This window comes from Muscardinus avellanarius, assembly GCF_963383645.1.
Source record: "Muscardinus avellanarius genome assembly, chromosome: 1".
Classification (NCBI taxonomy): Eukaryota; Metazoa; Chordata; class Mammalia; order Rodentia; family Gliridae; genus Muscardinus; species Muscardinus avellanarius.
Window position 1 is genome coordinate 163,706,964 of NC_137786.1, and position 14,443 is coordinate 163,721,406.

Sequence of the window (14,443 nt, forward strand, 5' to 3'; positions counted from 1 at the left end):
AAAAGTAGTGAGAGCTGGAACAAGGAAGGAAGAGAGGCTGTCCAGCAGCTTAGAGTGGTGGAGGTTAGCAAGTAAAGTTTCTCGCAGGAAAACAAAGGAGAGCCGGTCTTGATGCAACTAGACTTCAGATTAAGAGGAGAATAAAAGCCAGTTATTAGAGTCCTCCATTTATTAGATCGCGTCTTCTCTCGGCTGTTTTCCCTTCACTTTCTGCTTCCCTGCCGGGACTAGGTCCTATTATCCTTATCCAGCTGTGCCAAACGTCGAAACATTCCTTAGCAAAAGAATCCGTGCCCACCCCTCTGGCTCAGTGTCCGGCGGCCACCAGGTGAGGGGCGTGCTGGGGAGCCCGCACCGCCCCCCCGCCGTAACCCCGCCCGCCGGGCCCCGGGCTTCCGGGCCGCTGGCTATTTCAAGGCGGGAGCCACCCGGGTCGCCGGAGTCCTCCTGCGCCGCGCTCAGGTCCTGCGCGTCCTCCGCCTCCTCCCGGGCCGCCAGCATGGGTCCCCGGCCCCGCTCGCCGCTCGCCGTCCTCCTGCTGCTCCTCTGCGGAGTCTGCGCCGTGCGCTGCGACACACCTGCCAACTGCACCTACCCTGATCTGCTGGGCACCTGGGTCTTCCAGGTGGGCCCCGCCAGTGCCCGACGCGACATCAACTGCTCGGTTATGGGTAAGCCGCGCGCGCCCCGGGACCTGCCGGCTCTCGGTGCTGGCCCGGGACTCCGAGTTGTGCTCTTTCGGTCCCTGCGCCCCCATCCGCGGCGGAGGCTGGCGGTGGCTGAACTCCGGATCCCTTAAGGGTAGTTCTACAAAGCCAGGGCCTCCAACTTAAATTCGATGCGCTGAGAACCTCTAAGGTCAGACAGAATCTTGATTATCCCGGGGCCTCAACTTTTTTTTTTTTTTTAAATTTTCCCAATAACTTTTTTTCTCCATTGTTATTTGCTTTGGTTTAGAAGAGAGTTGAAAACTTCTGTTATAAATTGTCCGGCCCAATCTGGCAAGTTTTTCTAAAGAGTGCAGGGAGATTTTTTTTTTCCCCCTGTAGGAAAAGACCCCTTGTGCTCAGCAATTTGGACGTGTGCTTGAGATGACAGTACTGGCCCTAGAAAATTTCTGGCACCACTCTGAACTGTCTCATGTATTGCAAAGAGGGGGTAGAAAAGCTTTTTTTCTTTTGAAAAATTTTTGTATCCAGTAATTATATTTGGAAATGCCCCAGTCCAAGCACAATGCCTGGCTCATGGAAGGCTCCCCATAAATCTCTAGAGCGTGAACACACTGAGGTGTTCCATGTGTCATCGGTAACTTGGTTGCACCCAGAACAAGGAAGCTAAAAAAGAAAGTTGGAGAGAAAACAAAACTGCCAGTCAGAAGAGCCACCCTCCTGGCCTGCCCCAAAGCCTGCAACCTCGACTTTGCACAGTGAATTAAGCTCTCCTCTGTAATGTTCTCATCAGCAGAATGCAGGTCGTCAAGCACATTTTTTTTCCCCCAGACCTGTTTAACTAACTCCAGATGGCTGCATGGCTTTTTGTGATCCTGGGCACGGTATGCCATTGTTTCTTTTATAAACTGAGTATGGACATCGGGGCAGAAGGGAGATTAGGATTTACACCACCTGGTCACATGCCATCTCTACAGTATTAATCTAAAGGCAAGAAAGCTGTCTACAGTGTGGGACTCTCCAGATGGACCCAGCTGAGCCCTGTTCCGGCAGCCTCTGCCTAGAAACCTACCTTTGACCTTAATCCAGTAATTAAAGACACCCTCCTTCATCTTCTGAAAGTTAAACATATGGTTCCTATCAGCACACATTAGCTTTATAGGCTAGAAATTCAAGTTTGCTGAATGTTTTGGAAGGATTTAGATTCTGAGATTCTCATTTCTAGAGCCATCCAGGATAAAGAGACCTCGTTTCTTCTCTGACTAGAGCGCTTCCTGTTTTCTCCTGGCTTTACCATATGATTTGATAGCCTGTCCTTTTATTATATTTTCATTACCATTTGTATTCTCCCAATTCTCCATGCAATTGTGAACATTCCTCATTCCTTATTTTTCAGTAGAAGAATTTTTTAAATAAGAAGGACATTTCTTTAAAAAAAATGGTACATTGTAATTGTGTATGATAATAGAAGAATTTTTAAAAGTTTAATTGCTCTGAAAAGGCTGTACTTTTGGGGGTCTCTCTGCCTTGCCGGGCTATATCACATTTTCCTGTCTCTGAGAAGCTTTCAGCCAGCGCTTTAGGGAGGCAACAAGATGGAGAGGAATCTCTTCATTAGCCAGACTGTGGGCACAAATTGGGCAGCATGAAAGGAAAACAGATGAATCAAGTAAAATTACTGAGGAGATCCTTATCCCTGAAGTTCAAATCGTTTTTCTTTGTTGTACATTTTCTTTTCTGTAGAACCATCAGAGAAAAAAGTAGTGGTGCACCTTAACAAGTTGGATACAGCATACGATGACATTGGCAATTCTGGTCATTTCACCATCATTTACAACCAAGGCTTCGAGATTGTGTTGAATGACTACAAGTGGTTTGCCTTCTTTAAGGTTAGTATGTTTCCACTGTTGACAGCTGAAACCCCTTCTGATTAGGAGACTCTAGAGTTTTAATCTCTGATTAAGAGGATAACCAGAATTGGCCCTACTTTTTCTAAGAGAAGTTAGTGTAATTTTCCTACTTCATTTAAAATTATGATTTCAGTAGGTCATAAAAAAACTCGATCTATATTTGTATATGTATAATCCATTCTATTTAAATTCACATTTTGGTAAGTATGACAAAATTCTCTCTTACTGTACCTTTATTTCTAAATGTTGCCTTGGTCACTTGGCTTTCTACTGGATCTGTGGGAAAAGTAAGGAGATAATAAATTTAGTTTTCTTGGAGTTTATATACTATTCTTATTGTTTTCTCTAACCTAAATTAACCTAACCTAACTTTATTGAAGTAGTATAATGTGGTAGGTATATGCTGAGGCTGTCCTCAAACCTGTAGTCCTCCTGTTTTAGCCTCCACAGTACTGAGATTACAGGAATGTGTACTATCCCTGGCTATGAGTAATTTAGTTCATTAGATTAAGGTTAAAAAAAAAAAAAAAAACATTGGAGCTACCATAGTAGTAATGCTGACTAAAATAAGTGTTTGTCCATTCTATCATTTGCTTTTCTTCTGTTGAAGAATAACTGTCCTTTCCTGTATTGAGAGACACTACTTCTAGTTTCAGACAAACTCTGGGTTAAAGTAGTCTAGCAGCAGATGACCATCCATCTTACATTTTCTTCTGAAAAATTTGGAACTCTTTCTATGAGCAAGTATTTAGTGGTTCAACTAAGTTGAATGTACAAGTCTGAAACTAGCTGTTTCTCATTATATACAGGATATAAATAAAGACAGACTTTTTCATGGGATAGAGTTTACAGCCTTTGTAGCATCTGGTAAGAATTGGCCATTTATAGGGACTAGCGGGATCGCAGGGAATGAGTTTTTCACAGATGACGAAACACAAAGCAGCAAGAGAGGTCGAACCCCTTTGTTGGGATTTCTCATGTGAGTTGTGATTTATCACCAGGATATGGTGTTCCATATGAGCCTACCATGTTTTGTAGAATAATAACTTCCAACAATTTTTTTAAAAGGATCCTTCTTTAGTATAAAATTTTTGGAAATTAAAGAGAGGGAGGGAGGGAGGGAGGGAGGGAGAGAGAGAGAGAGAGAGAGAGAGAGAGAGAGAGAGAGAGAGAGAGAAATTGTCTCTCTTCAGCTAGATTGGCTGGTCTGACACTTAGCTGTGGAATTGGTCTGTGCATGCTAGGACTGATGGCCACAGTCATTTCATTAGTTGAAGCCCATGCTTGACCAGTTGTTAGGAATATCTTTGTGAATTTTAAAAGCCGTAGTATGTATACGGTCAGAGGGATTCAGTCTGAATTTAATTCTCAGTTTGCACATTGTTGAGGATAGGGCTTGGAAAAACCTTTTGCTCTGTCACATTCCTTCAAAGTTTCTTTGCCTACATATCAGATTGCCTGTGGAATTGGTGCACGCAAAAGAAGAGAGATTCAATTTTTATTGTGTACCTTGAACCTTCTGTATACCTTCCATCTTTGCCATCATTTTCTCCTTCTTTTCTTCCTCTGCCTTCTTTGACACATGACAGACACTTTGTTGATATTCAATAAAATGAAAGGATGAATCGGAACTTCATTCAGAAATAAGTAAATAAATTATTAAATGGGAGGTAGAGACTAGTATATTAATGAATAAGTAATTTACCCATTTGGCCTAGAAACCTTTTCATTCTTCAGTACTGCAGAATTGGAGAGACTGCTGGAGAAACTTCTAAAGCCACCATTTAATCACCAGAGACATATAATCAGAAACAAATGAGGGCAATTTCCCTCAATATTTTTTTTTCATCAGGGACAGAGGTATTCATCTGTCCCTGATGAGTGATGGCAGATGAATGGGGAATTTGAGCATTTCTTTGTGAATTGATGTAAGCAGATTTGGTATTTTGCCAGAGCCGTAGAACATTAGGTTAGAAGAAAACTCACTTCTAAAGCCCAGTAAAGTGTTCTCAACCTTAGGTGGGAAGAGTCGATGTAGATAGGGATGATTGACTAGTCAATGACTAGGTTGATACAGTGGAATGTTGACTAAACATATGCTTCTGTATGGCATGGAACAAATGCCTGTTTTCTTTTAGAATTAACAGTAAGAATAGTGCTCCTACCCAACTGATTTTGTTTAAAAACATTTCTAAAGTGTTTATTTGACAAAACCATTATAAGGGCCATGTTTTCTTTTCCTGGAAAAAAATAAGAAAGAAAATCAACCACTCTGTTTAGTAGTTAGGCCTTGTGAAAGGATCATAATTAGCAGAGCATCATACTTCACAATGTAGACCATAGATAAAATACTTATGTTATTTCATTTTATTTTTGGCACTGGGGATCAAGCCTATGGCCTCATATATGCTAAGAAAATGATCTACTACTGAGTCACATTCCCAGCTCACTAAAATATTTATTTTCAAAACATGTTAGTCATTAGCAAGGTGTAGTGGCACATACCTGTGATCCCAGTAAGTACTTGGAAGGCTGAAACAGGAGGACCACAGATTCAAGGCCAGCCTCAGAAACTTAGCAAGATCTTCAGCAACTTAGTGAGACCCTGTTTCAAAATAATAAAATAGGGCTGAGGGTGTCATTCAGTGGTAAGTGTCTCTGGGCTCAATCTCCAGTATTGCAAAAAAAAAAAAAAAAAAAAAAAAAAAAAAAAAAAAAACATAAACTACATTAATATAATCAAGTGATTTAAAGTAAGTTATTTTAGGAAATACAGCTTCAAGAGTGATGGTAAACAGAAGTTAAAGACTTGGGGAAAATCATAGGGTGGGGTTGCTTTAGATAATAGGAAAGTTGGGCATTTTTGGTGATATTTGTTAAAATGAAGCTTGCTGGATTTTACCACAAGCATAAGGGTATTTCCTACAGTGTGCTGGGAAGCCATAGGATTTTTCCCCACAGACTTAGAAACTAGCTTCAAAAAGTATTTTTTTGGGGGAGAGGGAACTGTAGCTTGATCCCAGACCTCTGCATGCTAGGCAAATGCAGTACCACTTGGCTACACCCCCACCTCAAATTTTTTAAAATGATGAATCAGCCAAGGTTAAATCATCTTTTATCTTAAATATTAAGTGTATTAATATAAAAACTATAACCTCCACTCAACTCAAGACATTACAGATATGTCTGACCATATTTTTCATGCACTCCTGCCATCCTTATTCTATACATTAGTCTACAGATCGGTTGGGTTTTGGGGTCTCTACACTGACTAATACCAGACTATACCATGAACCTCCTTTTACCTTCTTCAGATGTGTTTTCCTGGGAATGTTTCTAAGTATTTTTTCTGCTTAAGTTTGTGGAGTAGGTGATGCTTGCAAAATATCCCATTCGGCTCTGGCTCCATCTCCTGTTCCCCTTGGGTATCCAGCAGCACAGCTGGTAGACACAGCTGCTGTACCATTCACTGCATTCTCATTTGAAGCAATTTGACACCACTCTTCTTGCCAGGAACTTGCTTTGTTCAGTTTCCCTTATTCAGGCCTTACCTGGAAGATGAACATTTTTCATGATTTGAGATTCTTAAACCTTTTTTACTTGGTTTTAACTGCTTGAAAAATTTGAGGTGGAGTAGGGATAATATGATTTTTTTTTTTTGCATGTGACTTTAAGCTAGATAAATTATAAGGAAATAAAGCTTGCCATTGAACAAATTTTCACAGTTCAAGGTGGGCAGGAAGCACCAGCTAAATATTTTTTGAGGGTCAGATGCCATCCAGGCAAGCACTTAAGCATTTGTAACAGCTCTCTATAAAAACAGTAGGGAGCCATTAGGTCATTAAAGAGTGGAAACTTCTTAGAGACATTCTTTTAAAACATTCTGCTTGCCAAAACAGATGACAATTCTATCTGCAGGCCAGTCTCTAAGACCATCAGATTTTAATAACATTACCCTTTGGTTATACTTGACACTGTCCTGCAAATGTGCTCTTAAAAGTTTCTGCATATTAAAAACAGCCAACCATTTATATTGTAATGCAATGAAACAAAATAAAAAATAATATAAAATGCTTACTTTTGCCTGACTTTGTGTGATGGGTGGGTACAAGAGGATTGCTTTCCTTCTTTATGCTTTTATGCACTTTATTAATTTCCTGTGAGGAGCCTGTGTAAAGCTGCTCTGTGCAGCAAACACTCCACCAAATCTTCCAGTGGCAGGAAGTCATGTGAAACACACTAGGCTTCAGAGGACCCCCCTGAAGTTCAGTAGGCTTTCCAAACTTTTACTGTTTCTCATTTCATTTTCTCAGTTGAAGAAACTCAATAGAAAAAAATGAAGAGAAAAGATACTCGAGATTTTATTTTGACAATTAACCTCAAAGGCTAGAGAATATACATGGAAAGGAAACTAGATTCATTATGGTTTGAAAATACATCAACTGATTTGTAATTGAGCCTTTTATTTAGGGGCTTTCCAAAAAAAAAAAAAAAAAAAAAAAAAACCACCCACTACCATCGGTAATTCCATAGTAGGTTTCTACTCAAAACCAGAATATGTTGCAAAACATATTATCAGCAGATTTAATTGCCTATTTTGTGTGCTAGTGATTTCTAATGTTCAAGCTTGTTGAAATTTAGAAGAACTTTTTTATAGAAATTTTGTGAAAATGTAGATTATGTTTCCACAGTAAAGTATATGGGGATTGGGCCACTTATTTTTCTTCATTGTGCCTTCTGGGTTCACATTTAAGATGAAACCATTTTAGAATTATTTTCGAGATAGGTGTACTTTTAAAAATACAGATTCACTATATCAAATTCAGAATTTTATTTTATCTATTTTTTAACAATTTGGGGTTTACTCTTACAAGGGTTTCAGTTGAGGGAAGGTATCAAAAGTTTAACACTTAAGCTGGACATGGTGGCGCACGCTTGTAATCCCAGCATTCAGGAGGCTGAGACCTGGAGGATCGCGGTTCGCAGACAGCCTCAGCTACTTAGTGAGGCCCTCTGCAACTCAGTGAGACCCGGTTTCAAAATAGAATAAAAAATAGGGCAGGGGGTGTAGCTTGGAGGTCAAATGCCCCTGGGTTCCATCCCCAGACCCGCAAAAAAAAAAAAAAAAAAAAAAAAAAAAAAAAGTTTAGCACTTAATTCATGTCTTTATTGTGTTCGTTATTGATGGTTGCTTAATTTCAGTGTGACTCAGTTTACCACTGTAAACTCTTCATAGGATGTCACTGATCTTATCAGTCACTTGTTCATGCAGCTGGGAACTGTGGGGATGTATGATTTGCCACATCTGAGGAACAAACTGGGTGAGCTCAATTGAAATATTTTTAACTTCCTTATTAAAAGCCAGCTTCCTGTCTTCCCTGGTGGCTTATGCAAATCAATGTATTTATTCATCAGAGAAAGGGAGACTGGAGAGATTATGGTTTTCATATGGATTTCCTGCTTGAGCCTGCTTATCTGCTACTTCTAACTTGCTTGCACTGTTTTACACAAGTTATTTTTAATTCTTGCATGTTCTCTTTGCCTGCATCAAATCCCAGAAATGATTGATGTGTGTAACCTGCATAGACATATACCCCAAAAGATAATGGTCCAATTAAGAAAAAGTTAGCCTGAGTTAGTTTACATTTTTAAAGTAACTATGGGGCCTCAGACTGCTTATTCTTTTCCCAAAGACTCACTCAAAGGGAAGAACCATTGGAGGCCACAGCATGGTAGCTCTGTCTCTCAGTGGGGAAGGTTTTCTTTCAGAGAGGTTGATGTACCTGTCACTCATCCCTGTGAGATTTAGCTTATCTTTTTTTTTTTTTTTTTTTTTTAAAGTGGCTTCTAGCAGGGTGTGGTGGTACATACTTGTAATCCCAGCATTCAGGAGGCAGAGACCAGAGGATAAAGGTTGGCGGACAGCCTCAGCTACTTAGTGAGGCCCTTTTCAACTCAGTGAGACCCTGTTACAAAAAATAAAAAGACTAAAAAATAGGACTAGGGGTGTAGCTTGGAGGTACAATGCCCCAGGGTTCCATCCCCAGTACCACAAAAAAGTAAAAAAATAAAGTGGCTTCTACTAGGAACTTAGGATATTGACTAGGAAAAGGAGGATTTTTTTTCTTTATATTCTCCTCCCATTTTCAGAATAAAGATTTAACTTGCTGCTTACACTAAATTTATAAATCTAGATTTCTAAAATTTCTATTGGAAAAAAAGGAGTGGATGCCTAAAGTCGATAGGGACTTAGCCTTCCTTGTGTTTTTGTTTTTGTTTTGCTTTTTGTGTTTTGTTTTTTACCTTACTGAGGTACTGGGGATAGAACCAGGGGCATTCTACCTCTGAGCAACACCCTCAGCTCTATTTTTCTTTTTTATTCTTTATTTTGAAACAGGGTTTCACTGAGTTGCAAAGGGCCTCAATAAGTAGTACCTGAGGCAGTTCTCAAACCACAATCCTCCTGTTTCAGCTTCCCGGGATTACAAGTGTACACCACCATGTCTGACTCTTCCTTGTATTTTAAATTAATATTCTGTCCCTTTTTCCTTGGCTTTCAAATGCCAAGTGAGGAGGGCAATAAGGGAAATGAGAACAAATGTTGAGAACGCAACCTCATATCTTGTAGCTCTGTTTTCCAAGCTTTGTAATGGGCCAGCTGTGGCCCACACATCTGCTAGTCAGGGATTGCTCAACAGTTATGCCACTGTATCTCCTTAAGCATAGGGTTTGCTCCAGAAAGCTGCTAATAACAGAGTGAAGTGAACACAGATAGAGCTGAAACAAATAGGTTGTTTGTTCTCAATTCTATCTGGTGACGGAGTTACTATAAATTGTGTTACTTTGCCGTGCGTGGTGGCGCACGCTTGTAATCCCCGCGCTTGGGAGGCAGAGACAGGAGGATCGCGCAGGTTCGAAGCCAGCCACGCGTGCTGGCTTAGGAGACCCTGTTTCCAAAAAATGTAAAAATAGGTCTGGGAGTGTAGCCCGGAGGTAGAAGGGCTTCTAGGAGCCCCAGTACCACCAAAAAAAAAAAAAAAAAAAAAAAAAATTGTGTTAGTTTTCTTTAAAACTCAGTTTTTAATATATTGCCAGTTGTTAGTATAGGGAGATAGAATAAGAAATACCCCAAATAAGTTCACAAAATAACTACTCTGAGAATGCAGACTATAAAATTCTGCACTAAGCCTCTCACCTTTCCACCTGGTTAGGGAGACTCAACTACCAGTAGAAAAGGCAAGCTCTGGTTTTGTTCTGTAAATAGGATACATAGACTGATACCTAAACCTGGATCCAAGGACACTAAACCTATACATTTGTAATGTATATATGTTATGTTGCTAGAATTTACATATTTCTTAAATACATTAAAAATCAGGGTTTTAGAGTGGCAGATGCTTGTGGATGCATGAGCTTTGTCTGCATGGTAGCTGCATGCGGAATGTATGTTGCCTAAGGACTGAGCTTGCAAATGGAAGCTTGTGTCTTAAAGAGCAATAAAAGATACCAGGGTCTCCATATCGGTGCTGGTATCTTTTTACTTACCTATGTTAACTTTTAATAAGATGCACTGTGACCCTTGTTGGGTTATAACCCTAGTCTTTATTGTCTTGTAGTTATTAGATAGAGCCTCTGCTAAGTGGTCTGTTAAAACCACAGCCAAGAACAGAGCTTGAGTCTAAGAGGCAGAGCAGCCTGCACCAGTGGACCTTCCTCTAGGAGCTAGCAGAGGAGGCAAGTGGCAGCTACAGTCCATTCCGGAGTCTTTATTTGCATGTAAAATGCAGAGGAGTCCTGGTGACCTACCTCTGAGGCAGCTGCCCTCCTGAACATTTCCTTGGAAAGCAGTAATCACCACCTTGGAATGTGAGCAACCAGAAGCTACGCAGGAAAAAGAAAAAAAAAATCTGGAAGAGACAAAGTCTCATGGAGCTTCACTCTTGAGCCTTTTAATAAAAGGAACACTATGGAACATTTGACTTTTTAAAAAAATATATTGTTATTTCAGTGAGTTTTTCCAAACTAGTCAAGATTTGAATTTTGTATTTTATTTTATTCATAGTTAAATTGCATTTCTCTAATTACCTTGAGGAATCTCAGAGCCTATTTTAAGGAAGAAAAATAAGGCTTCAGGATCTCTTGTGATGTAAATTACTGGAGGGAATATGGTCCTGTGGAGAACATGTTTAAAGGAAGAAAAAGAGATTGTCTCAGATAAGCCAAATTGCTAAAAAGTGTCCTCTTATAGACTGTATATCTGCAGTTCCTCTGGCTAGAAGAAGATGGTGTGATCCATACCTCTTATGTTTTGATTAGGTGCCAGTTTTGTACTAAGAACTTGACATACTATATATTTTTAGAAACCTGTAAATACTACTAATTTTTCTTTATGGATAGGGGAAATTTGTCTTACAGCACTTAAGCAAATATAGGTTCTAACTGTAAAACACTAGAGCTAGTCTTTCAAGCTTGAGGACTCTCAGGGGCCAAAAAGTAAAACAAAAGCCATTTCACAAAGAAGTAAATCGTATGTAGAGTCACGTTGGGGCAGATGATCTGTTTAATTTCAGCATACGAGTATCATGATTGTTACTTTAGTGGAATGGAACACGTACTGCATTGGCTCTTGCTGAAGTCTTGGGAGGAATTACCTTTGAAGCTTAGGTTTCCTTACCGATGAAGCTGTTCACTTTCTTGCCTCAAATTCTTTCATTAAAGACAAAAACTTACCTTGTCCTTCTGTCTGTAGCCTTAAAAATCAGCAATAGAGCCTTCTACTTCAAATTAAATACAAATTAAATCTCATACCAAATAGACTTCTCTTAATGACACTATTGTTCATACTGATTGCTTTCTTTTGGCCTTTCCCTGCTAAATAGTGGATTAATTTCCTCCTCTCTAGATTTAGACCTGATTTGATAAGCCTAAAATGTGGGTCTACACCTAATTCATATAGTCTAGGAGGACTTTAACCCTGTGTTACTCCTTAAATAGAAGAATTTTCCTTTAGATGTTAGTTTGTCATAATAATGACAACTATTTTTTTTTTCTTGCGGGTCTGGGGCTGGAACCCAGAGGCATTTCTACAACCCCTGCCCAGTTACTGAGAGGACAGGTCTATCATTCTTGGAACAGAGACCTCCTAAAGATGAAGTAATGATATAGTCGACTTCTCCTTCCAGGCACTTTTCCCATCCTACCTCCAGATACGATAAGTTATCACTCAGGACCCTGGTGCCACCTCCCCATCTCTCTCCACTGGTGGAGAGACTCTGTTACCTTGGTTTCCACTGTATTTTGCAGTTTTCTCTGGTTTCATACTTATAGAATATTTTGATAGTATGTCTTCATCTTCTGGGATGGAAATCTGTATTTCTCTCTCAACATTTCCAATACTTAATGCACATAGAATTTCATAGGTTGTTAATAATAAACCACACTTCTCCTTATTATAGACTTTTGTAATATCAGCGTACAAAATATGAATTTTATTGGGTCCTAGAAACACATATCAGCAATGGTGCTGTATCTTTTTAGTTCTATACTCTAAAAATATTACCAGGGTATCTGCATCCAGAGCTTTAAAAGAATCGTATATTCTTAAGCTGATATTTCAGGATATAAATATTGTCAAAGCAACCGATACATAGTAAAATGTATTTAATATGAAACATATTAAAAAGTACCAAAGATTTTTGTTTGAGTTATTTGGAATCTAAATATTTGGATTATCAAAGAGAAGAATTAGAGGCTACAAGGTTGCAGTTTACAGTTTCAATGTAATAATCCTTAGCATTCTCTGTCAAAATTATTCTTCATCTTTGGTCTTTAAACTCTGTAATGGCAGGGGGTCAACTGTGTATTACTCATAATTTTTTTCCCTATGTATGTGCAATATGTCTCAAATAATGAGAAATAATAGGCCTTCAATAAATATTTGCAAGAAAATTTTTAATATATTATTGTGGTGGTGTTTTTATTGATATGTTTCTGAAAAGGTCATTGATTTTATTTGCTTGGAGACTATGCATAGCATAAAGGCCATATTTATTGAATGACAATGGAAAAGAGATTAGACTTTTAAATTTTCTCTGCTTATTTATTTATGCTTTAATCTTCCTGAGCCTAGGTAGGCCAAAATAGAGCTCTATGTTAAAAACCAGTAAAAGTTCTACGTTTCGGAATTATCAAAAATTCAGTTTTCTTGGTTCCCTGAAGCCTGCTCTTTGAATTGGCCTGGAAGGCATTAGGTCATATCTCACCTCTGTTAAATACAGGGAGGATGAGATGAATTCTTCTGTCTTACAAACTTTATGAACAAGTACATGAGAACTGTGCTTAGGGACTTTGGCTACCTCCTGACTGGTATATAGCTTTTTCTTAGGTAATTCTAAAATGTGTATTTTGGTTTAAATGGAATGTCTTTAGTGATAGGAATAATCAAATGTAAGATTCTCCATTCATACATATAAATCTAACTGCCATTTTTTTGGTAAAACACTGGATGTTACTTGTTTGCAGCCACTATAATAAATTTCTGGCAGTTCAGCGGTTCATTAAAACGTGAGGTTTTAAATAAATGGTTTAGTCTTGTCAGGAGGCCGAAAACTAAAGCGAGTTCTCGAAACTGACTTAAGAAAGTTGGCTTTTTAGGAAAGGTATGATACTCTTGGAGAGTTTTGGCAAGTACCAATTTGGTAAAATTTGCCAAAATTTTTTTTTCTTGTGATCTAACAGTTGTATTCACACTGGAGATGTGGTAGCCAGTGGGACTGGTTAATTGTACTTAAATATCTATCATAAACAAAGGGCACAGTATTGAGTAAACATTTTTTGTTTTTCAGATTCAGTGTCTCCATGTTTTATCATTTATCAGTATTGCTCAAATTTAATGTCTATATTTTATCATAAAATCATTCTACTTTATGAAAGGGGCTCATTTTTAAAGTGGTAATTCATCTTGTGGTTCAGACTTAAATTTTCAAACTTTTATGTGTTCTCTAATATGTATAGAAATACATACATACATACATATATATATTGTGTGTGTGTGTGTGTGTTACTAGGGATGGAACCCAGAGGAGGATTTCTACCTCTGGGCTACACGCCCATACCTATTTTATATTTTATTTGGAAACAGGGTGTCACTAAGTTGCTGAGAGCCTCACTAAATAGCTCAGGCTGGCTTGGAACCTGCGTGTTCCTCCTGTCTTAGCCTCCCAAGCTCTGGGATTACAAGCATGAACCACCACGCCCGGCTATTAGAAATATTTAAAACTTGCATACCAACATTACTATACTATTGATTTTTTCATAATGCACATGAAATGTTATTAAGTAATATTTTATTTATTTCATATAATCATCCTACTGAAATATATTTGATGATAACACATGAAAACAATGAAAAATATGCTTCTGTGTCATAATTTAATTGTTACATTGTATTACTGTTAATAGTTCCCATAGTTGTAAATTTTGAACATTAGGACACAGAGTTATTTATTTATTTATTTATTTATTGGTACTGGGGATGGAATCCAGGGACATTCTACCTCCGAGCTACACTCCCCAGCCCTATTTTTTATTCTTTATTTTTGAAACAGGGTCTCACTGAGTTGCAAAGAGCCTCACTAAGCAGCTGAGGCTGTCCACAAATTGCCATCTTCCAGTCTCAACCTCCCGAATGCTCAGATTACAGCGTGCATCACCATGCCCAGCCTGGGACACAGGGTTTTTTTTTAATGTGTTTTGAAATATTTTAAATAAGAAAAAATTTAGTAGGACTTGATGCAATTTTGTTAAAAGTAAAAAAAAAAAAAAAGGAAAAAGGTGCTCCAGTTTTTACAAGAGTTTAGGAGAATT

General features: G+C 38.6%; 1 protein-coding gene across 1 annotated transcript in view; it reads left to right on the plus strand.

Moving 5' to 3' along the window:
• Positions 1-499: 499 nt before the first annotated feature.
• CTSC (cathepsin C) overlaps positions 500-14,443 on the plus strand; it is a gene marked incomplete at both ends in the record, with an annotated part of 35,706 nt that continues 21,762 nt past the window's right edge. Inside the window, 2 exons of the mRNA XM_080712213.1 lie at positions 500-671; positions 2,412-2,557. Coding sequence (XP_080568339.1) covers positions 500-671; positions 2,412-2,557 — 318 coding nt within the window. The remainder of the gene's footprint in view (positions 672-2,411; positions 2,558-14,443) is intronic.